The sequence below is a fragment of the Macrobrachium nipponense genome, chromosome 15 (genome assembly GCF_015104395.2).
Source record: "Macrobrachium nipponense isolate FS-2020 chromosome 15, ASM1510439v2, whole genome shotgun sequence".
Lineage (NCBI taxonomy): Eukaryota > Metazoa > Arthropoda > Malacostraca > Decapoda > Palaemonidae > Macrobrachium > Macrobrachium nipponense.
Genome location: NC_087208.1, coordinates 18,865,458 through 18,892,241, shown reverse-complemented (window position 1 = coordinate 18,892,241; position 26,784 = coordinate 18,865,458). Strand labels below are relative to the sequence as shown.

At 39.9% G+C, this 26,784-nt stretch overlaps 1 protein-coding gene across 3 annotated transcripts in view; it reads right to left on the bottom strand.

The window, feature by feature from the left end:
• LOC135227019 (splicing factor 45-like) overlaps positions 1 to 26,784 on the bottom strand; it is a 183,278-nt gene that overhangs the window by 70,428 nt on the left and 86,066 nt on the right. For all 3 annotated transcript variants that reach the window (XM_064266785.1, XM_064266786.1, XM_064266784.1), the window contains exons 3-4: positions 23,969 to 24,091; positions 17,727 to 17,844 (exon numbers count right to left, since the gene is read on the bottom strand). In XM_064266785.1, the coding sequence (XP_064122855.1) occupies positions 17,727 to 17,844; positions 23,969 to 24,091 (241 nt within the window). The remainder of the gene's footprint in view (positions 1 to 17,726; positions 17,845 to 23,968; positions 24,092 to 26,784) is intronic.

The window sequence follows — 26,784 nt, the reverse complement described above, 5'->3', positions numbered from 1 at the left end:
AGCCTAGCTTTAATCCTTTGGGTGTCTAGAGTATGTAAAGATATAATAAGGTTTATACAGTGTACAGGTAGCTGTAGTGTTCAAGTTATGATAATTTGTCTTACGATAGCCCGATTTTATGAGAGACAAAATTACAATAGCCTTACTTTAACCCATCTAGTACATAAGTTCAATAACAGCAAAAGAGAATGATGAAAGTATGGTTTTAACGTTATACTCGTTGCGTGAACGCGTACAGCCATGAATAACCGAACGAGAAATGACTTTTTTTTTTTTTCTTTTCTAAGTACAACCGAATTGGATAACATCCTTTTGGCTTGTATTTCAATCATCGTACTACGGTACACTATTACCGTAGTTGTTATAAATGACGTTATGTAGAATAGAACTGAGATATCTTAATGTAATAACTTTATTCGCTATAGATCAAAGATCAATCGGGAAAATATACTGTTAAATTTAAACCTAGTTATAACTGAAGCTGAGAAAACTGTTCAGGCTGCTAATGACTATTATCGTAAATCGGCAACAAGGATAAATCTCCAGTAAACGTATGCCATCAAACACAACCGTAGATAAAATTGAGATAAAATAATTTTAATCAAAACTACTGTGCTTGAAAAAATTTTACTGTTGGTTTCACGCCGATATAAGATAAATAACGTAAAGTTTGTATTACAATGATATAAAGGAGAACTGCGAACGGAATCACATAATTTTTTCTTACGCAATAAACATGCCGCCAACCTAATCTGTTAAAGAAAAAAAAGTAGTTCACATTCACAACGAGACATTCAATTCATATTTCCACCTAAAAACACGTATAAGGAAAAATAACCTTGTCTCATATAAGTTAAGTATCTAGATATTTGTATATGCTAACTACAGGCAGTCCCCGGGTTACAACGGGGGTTCCGTTCTTGAGAAAACCTTACTTTTAATGCTTTAGGTGCATTGAAAGCTATGTAAACTGCATTCTTATGGCATTTTTCATAAAAAAAAACCTTCAAATATTGATTATTTTGTATTTTTGGTGTCATATTTCATTTGCCAGATGAGCGTTGTAGGCATCGTAACCCTGGAACATGCGTCGTAACCCTGGAAATAATGTCTGATGAATATAATTGAAAAGCGTCGTAACCTTGGAACGTCGTAACCCGGGGACTGCCTTTAGAAGCAAGAGAATTCGCTCAGAATTGCGTTCGTTAATTATGGCAAAACAAACTCGTATTCGCCATCAACCGATTTCAAACCACAACATTGGCCGCTCCGCGGAATACTGGCTTAGATTTGGCGTAGTATTTTATAATATGATAATATGAGAATACATACAATATTATTGGATACAGTGAAGTAATGTATAACTTTTTAAAGGATTTATGAAAAAGATGCATAATTAATAAAATAACACCATGGATTTTTCGGAACAGTGGCGGACAAGAACGAACATGAAAGAACATCACCTGACAACGTGGAGCGTAGTTACAAAGGCTGCCTTAATTTGTATTATATTTATGTACAAAAATAAAAATACCCTATACGTAATATATTTTCATACACATTTTAAACATAGCAGCATAAACATTTAAAAAATCGACACATCGATCGCTAAATTTGCACTCTTTTTAACTATATTTTCGGAAGAGCGGCAGACGGAGGCTTAAAAGAACGAACATGAAAAAACATCGTATTTGATCACGTAAAGGGCAGTTTCAAAAGCTGCCTTTTTATCATATTTCTGCACAGAAATAAAAATACCCCATACGTAACACATTTCCATACACATTTTAAACATAAAAGCATGAACATTTATAAAATCGAAACATCAATAGCTAATTTGCACTTTTTTTAACTCTATATTTTTGGAAGAGCGGCAGGCGACGGCTCACAAGGAAGAACATGACAAAACATCGCATTTGATAACGTGAAGGGGAGTTTCAAAAGCTGCCTTTTTATCATACGTATTTCTGTACAGAAATAAAAATAACCTATATGTAATACATTTTCATACAAATTTTAAACATAAAAGCATGAACATTTATAAATCGACACATCCATAGCTAAATTTGCACTTATGTAACTCGGTATTTTCGGCATAGAACAGCGTCAGAGGCATATATTTTACCCTAATACTTATGTAATAACTCTCCATAAAATTTGTTAATATAATTTGCATAACCTTTATGGTCTGAACGGCATTTCTACAAATGTATGAACTCGTTAGACAACGGGGGCTACCGACGCCGTTAACTGAAAATTGTGCCGTAAAAATGCCTTATATTTTTAATGAATATTTTTTACATATATATATAGATATATATAGATAAAATAGATAGATATAGATATATATATATATATATATATATATATAAATATATAATATAAATATATACATACATATATATATACATATATATATATACATATATACCTACATATATATATATATATATATATATATATATATATTATATATATATATATATATATATATATATATATATACATATATATATATATATATATATATATATATATATATATATATATATATATATATATATATATTATTATTATATATATATATAAGATATATATATATATATATGTATATATATATATATAGACATATATATATATATAGATATATATATATATATATATATATATATATATATATATATTATACACATATATATATACTATATATATATATATATATATATATATATATATATATATATATATATATATATATATATATATATATATACAGTGGGTACCTCGAGATACGAAAGGCTCAACTTACAAAAAACTCGAGATATGAAAGCTAACACGAAAAATTTAACGGCTCTATATACGAAAAGTTTTCAAGATACGAAAGGTTTCTGTAAAGTCCGAGATTCGCCCGAACCACTGATAACAATTTTGAAACTCACGCGCCGCCAACTGAGTAGACTCGCCACCATCCTCCTGCTCTCCCATTGGTTCCTGATGCTAGTCACCGCCATGAGATCCTTCTCTCTTATTGGTCAGCATCCCACCCATGATGCATCTATGTACGTAGCGGCGTGCCTCGGCCACTCGTTCTATCCAAATAAAAATTTGAGAGCCCTGACAGGGCACAGGACTCTCTCTGGCTCTTGACCAAGAATTTTCGCCATACCCTTGATTTCCAAGCTCCTGGGCCAAGGGTTAGACGGGATCTCATTATTGACTAAAAACGTAGGGCTTAAGGTACATACAGCATTATGTCCTTTAAAGCCTACATGTTTGCTGATGGCTTGAACTTCGCTAACTCTCTTCACCGTCGCCGGAGCGGTTAGAAAAAAGGCCTTTCTGGTCACATCCCTCAACGTCGCAGAATGGAGAGGCTCGAATGGACTGGACATCAGGAACTTCAAACCCACGTCCAAGTTGCAGGAAGGCAGCTTTGGCTGAGCCACCTTAGTGGTTTCAAAAGACCTTAAAAGCTTGAGAAGGTCCTTGTTGTTTGCTAGATCCACACCTCTATGTCTAAAACCGCTGACAACATATTCCTATCCTTTGATAGTTGGGACTGCCAGCTTTTCTTCTTTCTAGGTGTCTGACACTTTTTCGTCCTCAGTGTTGCTCCGCAGCAAAGTTCTGTACATTGAAACCGAGTCTAAAGCGAGTTTGTAATAGACCTGGCCACTTCAACCGCTGCTGACTGACTGAGTTCGGCATCGAGGTAAGTTGTCTAAGTATCCGAGCAAGTCACGTGACCTTCGCCTTGAAGGGCTATGCCGAAAGACTATAAAAACGCATATTTGTTTGTCACCGATGCCGGACGGCGAGGTGACGATTCTGTAGGGCATGTGCCCAGCAGGCAAAAGTTTATGCCTTTTAGAGACCAATGTTCCTGAAGGCAAGATATCCTCATAGTAGTTGAATCTCAGCCCAGGAGAAACAACACTATGCGGCGAAGAAGCAGGAGGAGGACAGAGAAACAACCTACTTCTTCACAGCCAAATCGAGCGAAAGATTCTTCAGAATCTGCACCTGTGCTTATCAATGAGTGAAAACGCTAACCGCTATTTCATTACTTCCCGATGAGAAGACGAGGTCCATGAAAGCGGGGCGTTTTTCAGAAACGAAAAAACCTCGGGAAGAACTGCCTGCAGAACTGCTTCTCATGGGCTGAACCTTTGGAAGCAGAGCTGCCAAGCCGGGGAACAGGCACTGTCTTCCTACACATCTGTTAAATCGTGGTGAACCAGGAACAATTGTCCACCTACGAATACGAGATATTTATAAAAGTAAGCTCAGATGTCTGGAGAAAAAACATTACTCATTATCGTAGTGCTATGCAGCGGTAGACTAGTACCGAATTCTGTTACAGTGCGGTAAACAGAAAAGAAAAAGTCTAAGAGATATCTGTTGAAAAAAATTCTCGCAAAGCGAAGGCGATGTTTATTCATGCATGCGAGAATTCCCATTAACCCTTAAACGCTGAAGCTGGTGGGTAATAAAAAAATGACTCCCGCCCGTGCCGGAGGGGTTTTTGAGAGTGAGCGCGGAAGCGGGGAAAAAATATTTTTTTCAAAAAATCACAGCGCGCTTAGTTTTCAAGATTAAGAGTTCATTTTTGGCTCCTTTTGTTTTGTCATTGCTTAGACAAGTTTAGTATGCAAACCATCCAGAAACCTTTTTTTGAAAAAAAATTATCATTATCAATATATAAATAATGCGATATATGATAGCGCAAAACGAAATTTCATATATAATTGTATTCAAATCGCGGTGCGCCAAACGGTTAGAGGTAACAAGTTACTTTTTTTCGTTGTAACTGTGCAACTAAATTGCGATCATTTTGGTATTATAACACATTGTAAAACGATTTAAAAGGCAACACAGAGAAATATTATCACAAAATTAAAATGATGCATGAATTCGTAGCGCTTACGGACGTAAAAAAATAATTTTTTAAAAAATTCACCATAAATCGAAATATTGTTTAGAGACTGCAATTTGTTTCAAAATGAAGGAAAATGATTGAATATTACGATACTGTAAAGAGTTTTAGCTTACAAATGCAGTTTTCGACCATTTCGACGAGTTAAAGTTGACCGAATGTCGAATTTTTGTTTTAAAATTTTTTCTTTTTTATATGCAAATATAAAAAAAAATGAGAAATGCTACAACCTTCCAATAATTTTTGTTATATTGTGCTTGTTTTTGTGCAAATTCATATATAAAACTCTAAAAAAAAGCGTAATATGAAAAGGCACAAATATTAGGAGAATGTGACCTACGCGTTTCGGAGATTTTCGGCCGAGAATCGGCGCGCGGACGGAATAAAAATATTTTTTTCAAATATTCACCAGAAATAGAGATATTGTTCTAGAGACTTGCAATATGTTTTAAAGTGAAGATAAATGATTGAATATTACTAGACTGTAAAATTTTTATGTTACAAATGCGTTTTTTGACCATTTCAGTGAGTCAAAGTTGACGATCGTAGTTTTTTTCCTATTTATCGTACTTTATATGCAAATATTCAAAAATGAGAAATGCTACAACCTTCCAATATTTTTTGTTATATTGTGCATGTTTTGCGCACATTTCCATATATAAACCTCTAAAAAAGCGTAATATGAAAAGGCACAAATATTAGGAGAATGTGACCTACGCGTTTCGGAGATTTCGGCTCCGAGGAATCGGCGTGCGGACGGAATAACAATATTTTTTTCAAATATTCACCTATAAATTGAGATATTGTTCAAGAGACTTGCAATATGTTTTAACAGTGAAGATAAATGATTGAATATTACTAGACTGTAAGATTTTTATGTTACAAATGCGTTTTTGACCATTTCAGTTGAGTCAAAAGTTGACCGATCGTAGTTTTTTTCCTATTATCGTACCTTTATATGCAAATATTTCAAAATGAGAAATGCTACAACCTTCCAATATTTTTTTTTATATTGTGCATGTTTTGCGCACATTTCCATATATAAACCTTTAAAAAAAGCGTAATATGAAAAGGCTCAAATATTAGGAGAATGTGACCTACACGTTTCGGAGATTTTCGGCCGAGAATCGTCGTGTGGAGGGAAAAAAATATATATTTTTCAAAAATTCACCATAAATAGAGATATTGTTCTGAGACTTGCAATATGTTTTAAAAATCAAAATGAAGATAAAGGATTGGAATATTACTTGATTGTAAGATGTTTATGTTACAAATGCGTTTTTTTGACCTTTTCGGTTGAGTCAAAGTTGACCAATCGTAGTTTATTTCGTACTTATCGTACTATGCAAATATTTTCACAAATGAGAAATGCTACAACCTTCCAATATTTTTTGTTATATTGTGCATGTTTTTTGCGCCAATTTTCCATATATAAAACTATAAAATAAGCAGCTAATATGAAAAGGCACAAATAAAATTAGGAGAAGTGAACCTATGCGTTTCGGAGATTTCAGCCGAGAATCGGCGCGGAGCGGGAGGGGAAAAAATTATTTTTTTCAAAAATTCACCATAAATCGAGATATTGTTCTAGAGACTTGCAATTTGTTTTAAAATGAAGATAAATGATTGAATATTACTAGACTGTAAGATTTTTATGTTATAAATGCATTTTTTGACCTTTTCGGTTGAGTCAAAATTGACCGATCGTAGTTTTTTTCGTATGTATCGTACTTTATATGCAAATATTTTAAAAATGAGAAATGCTACAACCTTCCAATATTTTTTGTTATATTGTGCATGTTTTTGCGCACATTTCCATATACAAAACTATAAAATAAGCGTAATATGAAAAGGCACAAAATATTAGGAGAATGTGACCTACGCGTTTTTCGGAGATTTTCGGCCGAGAATCGGCGCGCGGAGGGAAAAAAAATATTTTTTCAAAAATTCACCATAAATCGAGATATTGTTTAGAGACTTGCAATATGTAAAGTAAGAAGATAAATGATTGAATATTACTAGATTGTAAGATTTTTATGTACAAATGCGTTTTTTTGACCATTTCTGTTGAGTCAAAGTGACCGATCGTAGTTTTTTTCTTACTTATCGACTTTATATGCAAATATTCAAAAATTAGAAATGCTACAACCTTCCATATTTTCTGTTATATTGGGTGCATGTTTTTTGCGCACATTTCCATATATAAACCTTTAAAATAAGCGTAATATGAAAAGGCACAAAATATTAGGAGAATGTGACCTACGCATTTCGGAGATTCACTGCCGAGAATCGGCGCGCGGAGGGAATAAAAATATTTTTTTCAAATATTCACCATAAATCAAGATATTGTTCTAGAGACTTGCAATTTGTTTTAAAGTGAAGGTAAAATGATTGAATATTACTAGACTGTAAGTAATTTGCTTACCCCCCAAAAAAAATATTTATAATATATATAATAATATATATATATTATATATAGATATATATATATATATATATATATATATCTAGATATATATATATATATATATATATCTATATATATATAAGTTTTACTTTTTTATACGTAAAATATATATTACATTCTTCGATTCTGGTACCAATACATAAATAAAAGGAATGCAGGTGACACTTCTCTTTTCGCATACAATGAAATATCTTATTATTTTATCATGCACACATTCAGATATATAAAAAATTGTAATAAATATAAAACTAAATATAAAATAAATGCAGAATACTCACTCGTAATCCTGACTCTTCGTTCTATTCTTGTTTTCTCCCTCCTCCATTGAAGAGTCTTGCATTTTTTTCCACTCGACATGACGAGGTACCGGTGGAGGAGGGAGACGCGCGCCCTTACTGCTGATGGACCCGGCGGCCCCGTGCGCCCTCCGCTGTCGGTTTAGGGGGCGCGCTCCAATACATGACCTTATTGTGGTACTTTCGGTCACACTCCCCTATCCTGCAAAGAGCAGCTTTGCAGATACGACAGAAGAACCGGGTGTCTCTCCTTCTGCCATTCATATGGCACACCCGGCACCCGTTTCTGCCTTCGCCCTTGTAAGGCCTCCAGTATGTGTTCCCCTGGCTGCAGCCAACACGCAGGGTCCACTACCCGACGAGAAGCGGTGATGGCTGGGCCGGCAGCAAGAGGGGTGTCGTCAGCAGGGGCGTCGTCCAGCTGGGGCGGGGGGGGGGCGGCGGCAGCAGGGCGGCGGCAGGTCGAGCGAAGTTGGCCCTCCTATCTGCCCTTTCCTCTAGGGCCAGATCTGCAGCTCGGGGCAGGGGGCAGTTATGGAAGGCCACTCATCGGGATCGAAGTTTGATGAGGATTCACGGCTACCTCTAGGAATGTATGGTGGGGTCAACCTCGGAAGATTGTCACCGCGGTGGTACCCACAGTACAGTATGTAGGCATTTTGGAGGGCCAACTGAAGGATGTATTTGAGGAGCTTCTGTGTCCACTTCTGGTTCTCCTGGCGAAGGGATAGTACTGGATGAGCTGATCAAAGAGATCAACTCCTCCCATGTGCCTGTTGTAGTGCCCAATGACGGTAGGCCGCTCGGTACGAAACTCCTCAAACACAACTCGGCCCTGTCGACGTGTCTTCTTCCACTGTACGATCTCTTCTTGGATGGGTTCATGACTCTCGTAATCATGGGGACGAGTCGGACACCCTTCCAACAGATGACGAAGACAGCGCCCTTCCGCCGCCACTCTGTCTTTCCTCTTGCCAGGTGTTGCGGATGACTAGCGAACCTCTTGAGGACATTCGGGGCCCCCGCACCAACCGAAGGATACCACTGACGTGAACACCTGATTCATACAGTTCCTGGGCCAGGGATACCGAGTTATAATAATTATCCATAAACAGGTGATATCCCTGGTTACGGAAACGTACCCACAAGGTTGAATACAGTGTCACGCAGCGTGGAGAAGACCCCGGTATACACTGAAAAGTCCACAACGTATCCAGTGTTGGCCTCGGTAATGAGAAAGAAATCACCATATTTCTTTGGCTTCTTGGGTTATACACTTTTATACTAAAGACGTCCTTTGTAAGGCATCATCCCCTCATCCAAAGACAGGTTCTTTCCAGGAATCACGAGATTACTACACCGCTCACGGATATAATCCAACACTGTACGCACTAAAATGAGGCGATCACTGTTATTCCGGGGTATGGCCCTTCGGTTGAAGGCGTTGAAGTACCTGTCCAACGCCAGGAAATTATCACGGGACATAACGCCAGGCACATTCGGCATACATAAAAAATAATTTCTCCTCCAATATTGCCTGACGTCGACAGCAGGTGTCATACCAAAATACCAAATGTGGAGCCCCAAAAAAATGCTCCGCCATGTCAATGAGGTTGCAACCCCGCCAGTAATACGACAAGGTCGTCTCAGCTCATACCGGCAGTATCGAGCGTAGTCCACCGTCTCGTGTACCAGGTATTCCCAGTAATTCCCGCGTCAGGAAAAGCTGGATGAACCCCAAAACAGTCAGGGGTACTGGTACGGTGATCCAGGGGTTGCCGTGAAGGGGTGCAAATTAGGAGGGGTGGGGTCCTCCGTCCACCCCTCGTCACTCTCCGACGACCGACCTTCACCTTGGCTGGCGTGACGAGACCGACCTTCTACGTGCCTGTGCGGACCCGATATTGCACACTACCCACCCCCGTTGGCCACATCACCCTCATTTCTTTGTATCGTCCTCTGCGATAAAACTTGACCCCGTATCCCCACCCTCCCCCTCCTCAGATTCCCTTGTAAGCACTGAACCCACTGAATTCGAGCTCACTTTCGGGATGTGAGCCGCGAACGGACATTGGGGGCAGAGATTCATCATCACTTTCATCGGGACTGATGTCCTCATCACTCGATGACCATCCGCCATCAAAATGAGGACTTGCGACATGTTCCCGATCAAGCTCCGATAGATATTCATCTATGTCCCTTGGTTGGAGGCCTCCCAAATGCTTACGAATGCCCCTAAGGACGCCCACATGCTTCCTAGGGGTAACCAAAGGCATACGCTGTGTCCAAAACACTTTCAGCCACAGTGGCTGCACAGTACGGCCTTGAGGCTCAGAGTCATGCTGGGTGCTGCCCCTGCCCCTCGCCAGCCATCCAGGTCAAAACTCGCCTTACATGATCCCTTCCGACGGGTTGTAAAACGCGCCTTTCACGGTTCACACATCGTTGAGACATATTATGAATGTCCTGTAGCAATACAAATGCTCAAAGTCTCGCACAAGGTCCAGAAAAAAACGTGCTTTTCACGAAAGATCGCTCTCGGATGGTGCGCTACTGATGCTGGCTGGAGCGAGAAGAAAGGGATATCGCGCATGCGCACCTGGGTCACGCTTCAAACAAAACAAGGCCTTGATCCGTGAACTCCCAGCATCCCCCAAGGCGCGTGATTCAAAAGTTTTAGGTTGGTAGGCCTATAAGTATTTTTCCGCGAATTTAAAAAAAAAACTTTTGTATGTCGACGTAAAATACGTCCAGTCGGCACCCGACAGACAATTTATCTCGACGTAAAATACGTCCAGTCGGCGTTTAAGGGTTAATCAGAGACCTAAGTCCGTGATTGTTGGGCAGAGATGCGGTAAGTCAGTCAGTCATGCAGGAGAGAGAGACGTAACCGACAGCGCATCACAGAGCCAGCTGGTACTGAGCTGCTATTACAGAGACAGCAGTCTTATACAACGTTAGCCATCGTGCACTCTTCAACCTGAGTTGCCAGCTATTCCATTCTACGAAGGAAAACGTTTTGCTAGAACCATCGAGCAGAAAGAAGCGTTCAAGCAAATAAATTTAAGCGAAACAGATTTCGGTAAATACGGAAGCTGAGTTGGTGTTGTCGTAACAATACCTTAATTATCTAAAAGCGAAACTGGAAACTCCTGGAAGGTTGCAGGGAGCCCCGATTTGCAGTTCAATTAGAATACTAGTCCTCTCGGTCGCCATCCGTAGAGCTAACTACGGTATGCGTGTACACCCTGAACAATTCAAACTGCTTAACAGAATCATGTCGCGAAGGTAATATACGCAGTAAATTGTAGGTATCTGTACAACGGCCTCCATCCCACATTCTTTTCTCGGCGAGGAAGAGAGTAAGGATTGGAGATCGACTGCCTTCGTTCTCTTAGTCAAGAGAATGAAGGAGAAGTCTTTTCCCGAAGGAAAGCTCCAAGAGTGAACCGAGAACCGAAGAGGACAGTTCAAGCTTCTTATCTTATTGGGCAGAAGACTTCATGGACATTGTCTATGAGTCTGCTTTGCCCGAAGAGCCTCAGCGAGGTAGTGACCTATGACTGAGAGTTCTTCTGGATCTGTCAACGGGGGCGTGACCACAATGTGACTAGACCATATTGAACATAAGACTTCATGGACATTGTCTATGAGTCTGTTTTACCCGAAGAGCCTCAGCGAGGTAGTGACCTATGACTGAGAGTTCTTCTGGTTCTTGTCAATGGGGACTAGCCCACTTACCTGACAAAGACTTCTAGATCTTTTCAATGGGGGCTTACCCACTTACATGACAGAATGTTTAGGATCTTGTCAATGGGGGCCAACCCACTTACATGACAGAAACTAATACAGGAATTCGAGCATGTGGCGGTGTTCTCGAATTCGAGGTAAAAATTATCGGGGACTCTCGTCTAGCTCACCTTGGACCAAGGTTTCGCCAAGTGTTAAGAGAAATAAAAAAAAAAAAACTCGAACACTGCGAGTGCTAGAAATTCCACAGAATCTTAAGCACTCGGTGAACCCCCCCCGAATTCATCAGACGATCAGCAGTTGGTGGTCCTCTCGATTCCCGCAGAAATCGAGGAAGGGCCAGGATTCCTTGTCAATGACTGGGCTTACGCCAGGTAGGACCCGAAGGTCCCCCCTCGGCAGCGCAGTCCTGAACGTAGAAAAGGCGTTTCTCTCGAAGAATGGCACCTGCCAGGAGTCGCGAAAGGGCTACTGTTTCCTGGAAACCTGTCCAAGTAGAGTAGCCGAAGGGACTGCTGGACGACTGGACGACAGTGCCAGGAGGCTTAGGTAGCCTTTTCCTGCAGGCTGACAGCAAGATCCTTGACCATGGATTGAGGGAAAAGATGACTCAACAGAGGGGCGAACAGCAACTCTGCCCTCTGTGAGGGAGAAACAGACTTCGCTGCGAAGATACAGTACAAAGCCCTCTTCTTCAAAAGCCTGGTACAAAAGTGGGTAGCCAGTTCATCTGAACCATTCCTGACAGCCTTGTCCATGCACGCCCCTCGATGGAGGCAGGGCAAAAGTAGTCCTGCCTTGGACCTTCCTAGAATCCCTCCAATCGTGGACTTTCTTGAAGGCTCTCTACGTAGAAAGAGACGTCGTCTTCTTCACAAAGCCTGGCGTTCTCCTCGTCTTCGATGAGGCTAACTGCGAAGGAGGAGAGCGAGGGGCAAAGGGTTGGAACTTGTCTACAAACAAGTCCCTGAGAAGGCGGGCCAAAACCTGGTAGCCCAAAGTTGACGACGAACTCAATAACTCTCCCTCTTCAACGGGAGCAACAGCAGAGTCATAAAAGTACTAGGAGGTCTAAGACCTTGAGGCCCAACTCTCAAAAAGGGACCTCCGCTTCGAAGAAAAAATTGCTGCACAAGGCTTGGGATTCTTAACAACAGCCTCTGAAGCGACTCGGAGATCCGCGAAGGGGGCGTCTTGACGATCGTCCTGATGAGTGTCCCGACGATTCGTCCTGACAAGCGTCCCGACGAGCGTCCCGACGAGCGCCCTGACGAGAGTCCTAACAAGTGTCCTGATGAGTGTCCCGACGAGCGTCCTGAAGAGCACCCTGACGAGCGTCCTGACTCGCAGCAGCAGCATGAAAAGTGTCAAAACGAGCAGCATGAGGAGCGTCATGCCAGCCAGCATGTGGAGGGTCATGAAGGGGAGCGAGAGGAACGTCATGTCGAGAAGTTCGGCAGTACCTGCTGCGATGAGCCTTACGGTCCAGAGAAGAGTGTCTGGGGTGACGCTCATCAAAAACTCTGGACACGCGCTGGGGTGTCCTTCGAAAACCAGAGGGCGACGCAGCAGAAGAAGGGGACGAAAAAGGAGGAGAGGGGGACTGCTTAGATCTCTAGATAGGCAGCCTCGAATCCTTCCTGCGTCGACGTGGCTCTGCCTCCCTCTCGGCGAAAAACGAAGCCAACTGCCGCTGCATACCAAGCAAAATCTCTTTCGTAGGGGAAAACTCCCTCTCAGGGAGAAGGGGCTGCATCCTTGGGGAAGACGAGGGGCGATGGGGAAGCCTTCCTTCTCCTCACAAGAAAGCTACAGCCCTCTCCCCGGAGCGACTGGGGCGCTCAAAAGCGTCATCCTCCGATGATGTCCTGGTCCTCTTCTGCGGTGGGAAAGCATCAAAACTTTCAGGCGACGACCAAAGCGCATCTGGAGAAAAAGGACGTGAAGCGTCCTTCTCTCTGAAGCTCCTCTTAAGAGGGCGAGAGTCCTTCCGAGAGCTCCACCCCTTGCGCAGGGGAGGACGCTTCGGAGGACGAGAAGCAATCGTTAAGGATTCGTGCACAAGCATGATTATTGGCAGCCTGGGAAGCGTCATAAGGACCTGCTGAAGGGACGCCAGACCGGTGGGAAGCCCCCGTAACCCTCCTTCGGCTTTCGACTTGCCCACTCCCTTTTCCTGGGAGTCCGACAGAGGTCCAGGCCTAGAGGCATTATAGGGCCAATCTGACGCCCCCTCCACAACACTAGGGGTACTAATATTATCACTGCACTACACACCACCACTTTGGAGAGTGAGCACTTTCGATTCCAGGTTACGGATGGAATCCATAAACACCTTCCGCAGGCACAATCTCAGGGCCCGAAGGCAACACCACAGGGTTAGGAATCACAAAGTCTACAGGAGGGTTAGCAGGTGAAAAACTACTACCCTGACTTCTACTCGCTGACACGCTCCTGGAGGAAGACCTCCTGATCCTAGACATCTATAACTTAACGCACAAATAGGAGGAATCAATAAATCTTAGCCAAACTGGAAACAGGCCATCGATAATTTATCAAGGATACATGTCCGCTACAACTCGTGCATACAGTGTGGGGATCTACCGAAGCCTTCGTTAGCCTTCTACACTCTTCCACACAACATACTTTGTAACTTGCAGAACTAGATCCAAACAACTTATAAACAAGAAAAATAAAAGCAAAATCCAAAACAGTCCACAATAGCGTGTGCCTCGCCACAAATGCAAGTTAAAAAACTAAAAGACAATCAAAATACTCAAGTGGCAATGAAAGTTTACGAAATCCAACGACGGAGGTACTGAAAACAGGTGTTGACAGTACTGGCGACAGAGAAAATCTGAATAGAAAATGGGAATGGTTCCTGATACCCGCCTCCCAGCAGCGGGAATGGGTACTAACCACCTGGCCTCCCACTTGTCGTAAGTTTTGAAATTCTGTCGGACTTCGGAGAATACAGCTATATATATATCTGACAGGTAAGTCTCATGAACAAACTTGTCTTATTAGAAGATTTCCCAAGCGTAAACTCTGAAGGAGGGGAACGAGGCGCAGCTGGAATAAAGCTCTCTGGGAAAATTTAATTAAAGACTTTCATAAGTCTTTCCAAATCTGACGAAGCATGATGTTCCTTTGAATCCTCTTCGTCTGAAACAACCTCTAAGGGAATCACTGGAGAAAGGGCGATATCAACTTCCCTTTCTTCCGAATGTCCTCGAATGGAAGTAGCGACGTCTTGCCTCCCGACGTCATGAATGTCGATTTCCTGACGTCTGATGTCACGTCAATCTCTTGGACATCCGCAGCTACGAGTGTTTAACTGTCGGCTCTCTGCGTCATGACTCTCAAGAGCCTGACTCTCGGCGTCCTGTCTTGGGACTTCTTGACGCCTGATCTGAAGGGGTCTAAAATCTTGACACTCGGCGTCATGAACCTGTTCACGCTCGACTCTTATACTCCAGCTTCATGATGATATGGCGTGATGTAGTTTCTTGACTTCTGCGTCATGCTGTTTAAGATCTTGACGCTCAAGCTCTTGACGCTTGGCGTCATGATCAGTTTGACGCTCGGCTCTTTGGTGTCCGGTGTCATGAAGTTTATGATCTTGACGCTCAAGCTCTTGACGCCTGGCGCCATGACGCTCGGTTCTTTGGCGTCCGGCGTCACGATGTTTATGTACTTGACGCTCGACGTCATGTCGAGCCATCTTCTCTTTGCTTGCAGGAAGCCAGACCTTCATGAGGGAAGAAAGTTGGTTCTGCATATCCTGAATTATAATCAGATCCGGAGCCTCTCTCCACGTCAATCAATGAATCATTCGGAGACGAAGACCAACCCGAAGGAGGAGGAGGAGCATGTACAGAAGGCATATAAGCGTCTGACATCTGTTCGTCCTCTACCGAAGCAGATGGCCACCTGTGCGACATCTTACTGCTTTCGACAAAAGGACCAACCGTGTCCGACGTCTTTCTACCTACTACCGAAGCAGATGGCCGCCTGTGCGACATCTTACTGCTTTTGGTGGGGGAACTGACATTCTCCAACCTCCCTTTGTCTTCGTAATCGGACGAAAATCGCTCCGGACTGCTCCAATGACTACATCCTGGCAGTTCTTGACATTTGGTGTCTGCCATGATCCCCTTCTTATGAGGGGTCTAGATTTCGAAGTCTGACGCCAGCCCCGTCTGGGTACTGCATCGTCAGACGACAAAGAAAAACACTAACTTCGCCTTTCCAATGGCGAAGGTGAGCGTCCTGGGGATTGTCAACAGGTACGCTCGAGGGGACGGCCGCTCAGGAGCTAAAATCTCTCGTCTCCCTACGTCGGTCGACTTTCCTTCTTACAGGGGTTGGTGAGCTTGGAAGAGGTCTCGGACTAGAAGCACGACAGATCCGAGCCGTATCAACGGAAAAAACATAATAATTTTACCTCGCTTTACCTATGGTGAGGGTGAGCGTCCTGGGGATCGTCAACAGGTACGCTCGAGGGGACGGCCGCTCGGGAGCTAAAGCCTCTCGCCTCCCTTCGTCGGTCGACATTTCTTCTCACAGGGGTTTGTGAGCTTGGAAGAGGTCTAGGACTAGGAGTGCGACAGGTCCGAGCGGTCGCACCCTCCACTGCACTTGCACTTGCACTGATTTTAACACTGTAACTTGTGATTTTAAGATCTCTCACATTCGACCATGATTTCTCCCTGTTTCTACGGGGGATTCTACCTTTACTAAGGGCTTGAATGGTCACTATCATGTCCTTTAAAGTTGGACCAACACCTGTATCAGTAGGAGGAATAGGAACTAATACTATGAAAGCAGGATCAATAGGATCACTAGCAAGGGAAAGAGAATTGTCAATTCCCTGACTATTTCTAGAAGAGCGAGACATACTACTCTTCGCTCTCCTGATCCTATTCTTTTCAAGCTTTCGCACATAGCAATAATATCTATCCACTCATTTTCAGGTAAATGGACACATTCTTCCTCCTATCATCCAACTCACCACTCTTGCCTCTAAATTCATATAATTTTAATGAGGATCTATCGAGGTTTAACAAACCAAGTATTATATCCTCTCACTCACATTCTTACACTCGAAGCAGAGTCAGCCATGTTTGGAAAATGCAAAAGAGAGATCAAGAATAAGCAAGAGTCAAAGCAATAATAATCTAAATCAAACATTCTCTTATCAGCATCATTCATTATGATCCATTATCATTATCAAGATGATCGACATACACCCAACAACAAGTGAAAGCCAAAGCCAAAGTGTACTTCACCAAATAACTGTGAAAAAACACGGGCCAAACGAGCGAAATTCCAACGATGTCACCGACGCGGCGGCAGGGAAGATCTGAGGAATAGTTGGAATGGTTCCAGGTACCTGGGTAGAGGGTGCACAGGTGGTACACCTGACTACCCAATCGGCAATTGCCGCGAGTTTTGAAATTCTGCTGTGACATCAGGGACTTAAGCTATATATATAACTACCAGGTAAGTTAAATGTTTAAAACAAACATTGTTTGAATCTTAAAACTCCTGAGATTTTATGGAATGTAGTTATACCTACATTCAGACTAAATATTTGAAAAAAATAATACAAGAGGTCCAACTGGAAGGAATAAACATTTACATTACATATATCGAAGCACAGTTAGCCTACTCTAAATTCATAAATAGACATGAGGAGCCGATAGGATTCACTTAACACTATGAGATCTATTCTTAAAATGGTACAGGTAGAGATAAGCATCAATATATAAACTTGACAACAATATAATGTATTCTCAAACTAAATCTGACCTGACATGCTTACAGGGTAAGCGGTTAATACTAAGCTTCCTCTAATATATATAAAATCCCATCTCAAGCACCAGTTAGCCATGAGAATCAAAATACAGTATCATGGTCTTTGGAGCATAGACATGCAAAACCATTAAAATTCATCAAAGGGGGCAACTGCATGGTAGCAATAGCCCAAGCCTTACGACTGTAATCAAATATCAGTCCTGGATTTATTAGCAACCACACAGTAGCAAGGCAAAAGGAAGTGTGAAAACCATGAATGTTAAAGTAAGAGCAACAAGTCATTGCAACAGTGTAATGATGGCGAGTGAGTCATCCATGGCTAGTATGGGATATTCTCTGCAGAGAATCATATCATCATTTACCCATCTGTCCTAAACTCTGAACCTTAATGTTTTGTATCCAAATATTAAAAAAAATAATACTCATTAAAAATACATGCATACTACTAATATTTTACCTTTAACAACTTTTTCATAATCATTTGGCCACAATGGATCATATTCATTAATAAACTTCCATTCGGGATCACTGGAACCCACATAACCAGAACCTCCCGAGTTACTTCGACCATACTCCTGGTAAAAAACAAGAAAATATTAAATTCTTATTTATAATAGTCTGGATACTGCAATAACACCCTGTAACAAATATATACAAATTTAATATTTTAAACAAAGTTTTGAGTTACCTTATAAGCAAAGCAGCGGTACAAAATGGAATCAACTGCTGAAGGTCAGCAGAGCAGAGTAAAACAATTGAAAACTGGTGTTAACTTTTCTTATTATTATTATCATTATTATTTAGTAGATAAAACCTATTCATATAAAACAAACCCACAGGGGTCATTGCATCACAGGCATACTGTACAATCTTGTTTTCCAGGCCAAAAACCGTAATACTTGTATACACTAAAAATAACAGTGGACCAAGAACACTGTCCTTTGGAACTCCAGACACTATAGGTGTTGGCTCACTAAACATCCCACCCACAGCAACTTGCTACTGCCTACTTGTAGGGAAATCTTCAAGTAATTTTAAAACATATCCACCCCACTCCAGGATTCTGAATTTCATAAATAAGTGCCTTGTGATTTACTAAATCAAAAGCAGCCACGTCAAGTCTAAATCAGCATCCCACGAACCTAACTGCTTCCTGTATGCATATTGACTATCAGTTAACAATCCTTTATATTCTACATATATATATATATATAATAGTATATATATCTATATATCTATATATATATAAGATATATATATATATATATATATATATATATATATATACTATAGTAGTTAACATGTTTTTTCATCATTTTTGAGACAGGGAGAACAGATTGGCCTGTAGTTACTGCAGTCTGCAGATATTCCACTCTTTGGAACAGGCACTGTATTACTAAATTTCTGCTCCTCCACAGACAACATAAAAATCTAGAAACTAGTAATCTTTGGAGATACCACCCTAGAAACTTTTAGGAAAAACAGAGGGGAGAAACCATCAGGATCTTCTCCACTCCAGCTATCAAGATTACAGTGTACCCCCTCCCTATTTGCAGGGGATGCATACCAGACCCCCTGGTGAACAGCTAGAATCTGCAAATACTTAGAACCCCGCTCTAAAAATGCTTATAACTGCCAATCTTGAATGTTTAAAGACCAAAGTAACCCTAAAAATACCATCCTAAATCAAATATATACAAAAGGCAGCGGCCAGCATATAATTTTGTTTACCTTCTGGAAATGAAGGTAGGCTGCATTTATTATAGCATAGAAAAGCCATAAATTAAAAACAACATAACAATAATAACAGATTCTCAGATAATTAAAACATTTATATTTATTGTCGTGGTTATTATACAAAAATAAAAGTTTGCCAACTTCTATGGAAACAAATGCTGCTTAGTTGACTTTGTTGTCAGGAAATCCAAAGAATGTGATAGGCTTAGCCAAGTCCCTAAAGTTTGCAATTTTTCAATATAGAAACAACATAACAATAATAAAAGTTTCTCAATTAAGTAAAATAACATTTGTATTGTCTGTTGTCGGGAAATCCAAAGCTTAGGCTTAGCCTAGCGCCAAACTCTTGCACATTTCTAAAACTAGCCAATACCACATGTATTGTTCAGTCCAAAAATTTTAGGCCATAAAATTGGTATTTAAATATCAAACCTTACAAAAGTATATATATTAATCAATATTTGAAGATTTTTTTATGAAAAGCACAATTAAAATGCATTTAACATAGTTTTAAATAGACACCCAAAGCAAACAAATTAAGGTATTTTTAGGATTTTTTTATGATTTTCGACAATTTTTTGGCTTACAACACATCTCAAAAATGGAACCCTGTCGTAAATAGGGGATTGCCTGTATTATATAAACTTATTATATTATACATATATATATATATATATAATATATATATATATAGATATCTATATATATATAATATATATATATATGTATATTATATATTATATATATATATATATATACATATATATATATAATATATAAATATATCTATAGATATATATATATATATATATATATATATATATATATATAGTATAAACGTGTATATATTAAGTATGAACTTAAGTATATATTTTGACTTCACATTCATTTCCATAAATATATAAAGCAGAATGGATGCTAGTAAAACCTTTACTTTCAGGATTATACAGATTCTAGGGCAAGTTGGAAAAATGTGGGATACAGCATCTCACCGATTATGCGTTATGCAGTACCAAAGGGGTCAAGCACTTGTGTAGTGCAACATATCCCTTGAAAGTAATGAGCAAGTAGAAAGATTAATTTTCTTTGTAAAAATAGGGGAAAATTTATTGTCCAGAAATTAATTGCTAAATTCCTTTTTTCTTATTGTAATACACCACAGACCTCAATGGGAATTACACCCTCCCTCTTGTTTTTACAACACGAAGTTTGAACCAGATTTTCATTACTAAGTCCAGATCCTATGGAACAAGCAGTGAAAGCTCAGTGTCCTAAAAATATTACTATCATGATTTGAGGGGACGAGCTCAAAATCGTACTTTTGAAGTCGACATTCCTGCTCTGGTTAGGATGAATGCTGCAAAAGGGGGGATGGATGTGGGGAAAGGACATTATATCAACTGAAGGATCAGTAAACTACAGGGTACCAGTTGATGGCAGGCAGGTACTAAAACATCAAATGCCTGCCACCTTCGAATAATGAGCATATTTTGAGCCCTTCCGAAGCCTCAAAAGAAGTCCTAATACCAGAGGATTTACCATCAGTATATTGTACTATCTACAATTGAACCAGCAACCGATAAAATTATTCCGAGTCCAGCATCTAGTGATAATATCGAAGGCGAAACCAGAACCAATGAGCTTTTAAGTCTGAGGGACATAAGCAAAGATGAAACCAATCAATGAAGATATCCATTGAGAGAAAGATATACATATTTAAATACTGGTACCCTATATGTTTCCAGGAACTTCCTCAGTAAGAGAATACTGCAGTATGTTATGTGGGCTTTCAAGTTTCAGTGAGTATCAAATACTAATCCTAAAAATCTTGCAGTTTGGCCCAACTGTTATACGCACTATGATTTCTGGTTTTAAAATCTATTTCTTCACCTTTTTTCCACTTTTTATTTCTATAAAATTCCATGGCTTGAGTTTTACTTATTGATAATTTAAAGCCCACAGATGAGGCCCATTTGCCTATTTTTATTAGTTTTATTAATTATTCACTTGCATGCTTTATGCAAGATGTTAAATAATTAATACATGGCAAAATCATCCTTATACAAGTTATGCACTTTCAATTCCGGTAGGTAGATTATTACTAATATGTATCATTATAGTCGCTAAAGTAAACAGTGTTTCACTAAGGATGCTTCCTTGTGGAACATCATTTTCAAGTGGAAATGTTCTGGATAATACAGCATCAATTCTCACTTGAAAACTGTGATTTGTCAAATCGTTTCAGAGAACTTAGGTAAATGTCCATGGATGTTGTTTTGTAATGTTTTTAATATTGCATACCCCCATGAAGTATTGTATGCCTTTTCAATACCAAAAATGACAGCTATAGTTATTTGTTTTCGTTCAAATCCTCTATGTACATGGTCTTCTAAATTAAAGAGAATCTAATGTAGATCTGTTACATTGTGACCCGAATTGAGTGAGTCAAAATTTTATTTTCTCGAACGTGCCATGTTAGTTGAACATTTAGCATTTTCACCAGTAATTTGCATAAGCAACTTATTAGAGAAATTGGTCTGTAATTATTTACATTTCTTGGATCCTTTCCAGGTTTGGGGACAGGAACTATTACAGGCAACCCCAGTTATCGGTGGGGGTTCTGTTCTAGGCAGATTGCTGATGAGCAAAAACCGCAATTAACCGAAACTTGGTGATTTAAGGAACTTATGGCTCAAGGGGTTGGTTTAATATCTCTAGGCAAGGTAGCACTTACCGACTTATTACTGGGCATCCAAAGTATTCCTTACTTTTTGGTTTATTTTGTAGTGATGAAAAAGTCTGAGTTCTAGAGTGGGCTTTATTGTTTGTGATAGAGAAACAGGATTAACGACAGAGTCCCTTGGACAGGTTGGATCAGGTTTTTTTTATAATCCCTGAGAGGAGGAAGGTCAAGATAAGGAATATCTCCCCTTAAATTTTGGGTAATCTGTGAACCCAATTAAGTACTATACGTATGTGATAACAGAACAGAGGTTAAAGTTAATTCAAGGCTTTTAATAGCCCCTAACGGCTCTCTTTCAGGAATATTCATATTTAGCACTAATATTCATAAACTCATTGTTAGCAAATTCTAAGACGTCCTGTCCAAATTACAATATGTAAAGGCAATTTTGAATTTGGGTTGAATTTGGGGAATGCTCACCTTACAGTGCAAAGGAAACCTACCAGTAGGGCACTGATCCACAAGACCATGCTCTTTTGAACAGACATCAATTTTGTTTACTACATCACCTTAAATCAGTATGGTAATATTCATAACACTTGAACATCCATGTCTACTTTTGAATTTCTTAACACCTGATTGGGAGATATCCTATGGGTATATACTCGGGCAAAGCTTTCCATAAGAAGATCAGTAAGTTGACGATAATGTTCTCACCCAGTTTTTTAACTTATTCCAATGAAAAACTGGGTGGGAATAACATCGTCAACTTACTGACCACCTTATCTAAAACTTTGCCCAAGTATATAACTATAGGATATCTCCAATCGGGTGTTAAGAAATGCCTTCCTCCAAGAAGCTGTAAAAGTTTTTTGCTAAAGTCTTTCCAGTTATTGGTGGTGAACATTCTGAATTAGGATGGTCCCAATCTTTTTTCAAGAGATATTCAAAGGCTTTTTGGACCATCCTTCTTTGCATATAGCAATGTGCCTCCTAAAAGTTGAAACTTTTCGTGTGGTAACCTAGTCAGACAGGCATTATTTCTGGGGTAAAGTCATCTTCCTTTTCCAGACATCTTGGAAAACATGATATTACCTTTGCACTCAAAAGTCTGCTTTTCTTTATTTCAAGTGAATATAGCTTGATCTGCAGTAGAAATTAAAGTGAGATTCAAAGTACTTTTGATAATAACTTTAAGCTTAAAATTTTGGCACTAAGCCATAATGTTTAATACCAATAAATAAAGCTCCAGTGTCTACTGACTTTGGGATACATGTGCGATACAATACCACCAGTAATTTTACCACCCTAGCATCTCTGTGATTTGGATAAATAACCATATTTCATATGGAAAATTTAGAATATTTATATGGAGCTACAAATTATCCTTCTGCTTCCTCAGAAAAAAGTTGCTCTTGCCAAGCTTTCTCAAGTCACATGGTGTGGTGGGAGGAATCTTGTGGTTATGTGGAGACAGGAATCAGTTCCTCACTAGTAAACTCTGTGGTTAGTGTGACTGATTATAAAGAGACTGAGAGACTGAATCAAGTGCAGAATTATGTTCCTATCCCAATGGAGCAGAAAGAACACAAATAAGTACCTTATTTTAAGAAATGTATGCTGTATTGAAGTTTCATGTTAGAAAGGTTTGTGATAATATCAGAATTTGTTTCCTACAATTCAGGAGTGTATTTCAGATGTAAACCAGTATCACGTCACTGCAAGTGTTATGAAAACGGAAACTCTTATTTATGGCCTTCATTTCCCATTCTTCATATGAATGGTCAAACATTTGAATAAACAATTAGTACTTGATAGACCCCAGTTTAAATTAAATTTAGTTGATGAGGGAAAAACACTTAAATAACAAACTTAGAAGTGAGTCCTCATCATTATCCAGAGCTGGTAACAACATATTTTTTTTTGCTTATTAATGCATTTTTGTGTGACTATATTCACGTCTTTACATTATAGTCTATTAAGTAACTGTGTATACCCTAACCATACACAAGTTAATATAATTTCTCATTGGCAGATGTTTTATACTGATAATATCTAATACTGGTTAAGAAATTTAAAAGCCTTAAATTTTATCATATTCATCTTGCCATTTACTCAAAATTCATAAGTATTATTAAAATTAGTCCATCTTCTACAAATAAATGAGGCTATAAGTGTCAATTACTCCTGCCTTCACCTCAGCAACAAGGCATTAATATCTTAGAAATGACCACTAAAATTTCATTATGAAAGCAAACACAAAATTGTATGCTACTTACCTTTTGTCCCTGCATGTACAGCAATGCCTGTGCTGTATTCTCATCCTCCTCCCTTCTTGATTTGAGGTCAATAACTGGTGCAAGTTTGGTACCAGCAGCTCGTCTTGCTTGATCACGTTTTGGCTGAAGATGAAATATATATACAGTTTACTTGCTTATGGGTAAGAAGCCAATTTTGGTATAAAATTTATTTTATTTTATACACATTACAAACACTGCATGTAGAAAGATTTGAAATAAAACAATTTTTGTAAAATAATTTTTTCTAGCAAACCCACTACTAGTACTTTTAACTTTTAACTATTTAGTATACACAAAACTCCAAACACTTAAAATCTGTACAAATCTAAGAGGAACCACTACTTGAACTTCTAGCACAAGCACATCTGGTCCTTTGAGTTCCCTATGGAAAAGTCCTACTTTTAGCTCAGTTTGGTTAGCCATTGGGGTTTTGAAGAGTTTGTGTACATAGAGTTTTTAAAAATGGTTTTAAAAAATTAGTTACTTTTAGTTTAGTCTGGAAAAAGCAGTTGATGACAAAGTTGAACTATTAACATTTCAGGTCGCAGAGACAAGAAATCAGCCAAGCATTAGAATACTAAAGTCACTGGATCCAGTGAACTATAACTAAAATGAACCTTTTATGTAAAAGTATGAACAAGTATGACATTGAAGGAAAAAGATGAATACCCACAAGAATCTCTGCCTAGTTAGATATCCAAATAATGGTCAGATGGGGATGAAGATGAAGCCCCATATAAACCTCTTGAGTGATCAAGAGAATGTAACCTGCTGTGATGTCAGGACCTAATGAAAAATAACAAATTTTCTAAGACAATTTGTATTTTTCATAGCTACAAAACTTCGGTCTTAACAATAAGATAATTTTCTAATGCCTAGCTGGATCCGGTTAAAAATCGGAGATGAAAAAGCAAGGAATCTCGTGAGATCTGGCAACGTGTACGTATATCGGGTGAAAACCGGTCAAAGACCGCACACCCGCGCTACCGCGTTTAGTCTTTCCCAACCCAGGATGTCATAAGAAGACAGAGGGGCAGCTAAAGGTGGGCAGTAAAAGAAACTCAAGACTGTTCAATAACAAACCAATGCACCAGGATTTGCTATTACTCCTCACTCCCCCTTGCTAGAGAGCAGAGTACTATATACTACTGAATATGTAGTGGGTTTGACTATCTGAACACAAAGCAACCAAACTATCAGTATGACTACCTTACTCACCTGTATCAGACCAGTCCAGCAAATGACATGTCTATTCCTCAACCCGCCCGTAGGAAGAAGGAAAGGAACAAGAGAAAGAAAGAGACCAGCCAACTCACTCATTCTCTCATCCACACAATCATCTTAGGTAAGATACAATCATGCCCTGTTAAGGGCAATGATGAATTACACAATCTGTTGGGCAGCCACCACAGGACCCAGGGAAAACATGTCCATAGATCTGTGGGCAACATCCTCAAGATAGAAAGGGGTGAATGTGGACTGGCGTAACCAAGTACCAGCGCTCAAAACTCTATGAACAACCAAATTCTTCTTGCCAGCCAGAGGGACCAATACCATTGACGTCATGTGCCCTAGCCTGCACAGACATGACAGCGGAATCATCAAGAGTCAAAAATGCCTGTCTGATAGCTTCATGTAATCAAAAACAGATTGTATTCTTGGACACCTTTCTTTGTACGCCCCGTGCTAACAAAAAGCCTACAAAAACCTGGCCTAAGATGTCGTGTCCTCTTAAGATAGCAACACAGAGCCCTGACAGGACACAAGAGCTCTTGAGAATCACTGCCCACAGTCATCCAGTGATGGAATGGAAAAGGAGGCGAACCTATCATCCTGGGTCTTAGCCACGAATTCCGGGACAAATTTGAAGGACACTGACCCCCAACCACTGGAATGCTTCATATCATACATCAGGCCATGAAGCTCCCCCACTCTCTTCAATGAAGCCAAGGCCAGGAGGAAAACCATTTTGAGTGTCAAGTTCCTGTCTGATGAACGATGTAAAGGCTCATGACATGCTTTGGTGAAACTTCTCAGGACCTAGGAAACATCCCACGGAGGCTTGAGCTCCCTAGGAGAACATGACTGCTCAAACCTCTTAAACAGCAAGGAGAGTTCCAGGATGAGGAGATGTCAATACCTCTAAGACGTAATGCTAAACTCAGGGCTGCCCTGTAGCCTCTATTGGCGGAAACAGACAAGCCATCCTCATCCCTGAGGAAGACCAAAAAGTCTGCTATGCCCTGAATAGAGGTTCTGAGTGGAGAAAAACTCCGTTTACGACACCAATTACAGTAGGTCGCCCATTTACCTTGGTAAATGGCAGAGGTAGATTTCCTGAGATTGCTGGATATATGTCCTGCTGTCTTCTGAGTAAAGCCTCTCACTCAAAGGAGATACTTGATAGCCTCCAACTTTGAAGAGTCAGGGATTCTACTGACTGGTGGAATCTTTCTGTGAGTGGCTGACAAAGAAGATGCTGCCACGGGGGAATCTCCCTTGGCACCTCCGACAACGATAGCAGATCCGAAAACCATCCCGCCTGCGGCCACAGAGGGGCTACCAATGTTATCCTGAGACTCTGCGAACTCATCATCCTGTTCAGGACTTGGCAGATCAAACAAAATGGAGGAAAGACATTGTTATGGCCTCTGAGAGAGGTCCGCTTCAGGTTCGATATGAAATAAATAAATAAAAAAAATATTTCAACACCAACAGTTGAAACTGGGGATATGAATATAGAAAGAAACACTAACACAACAAAGGTTTATTTACAAGCTTACTAACATAGGTAA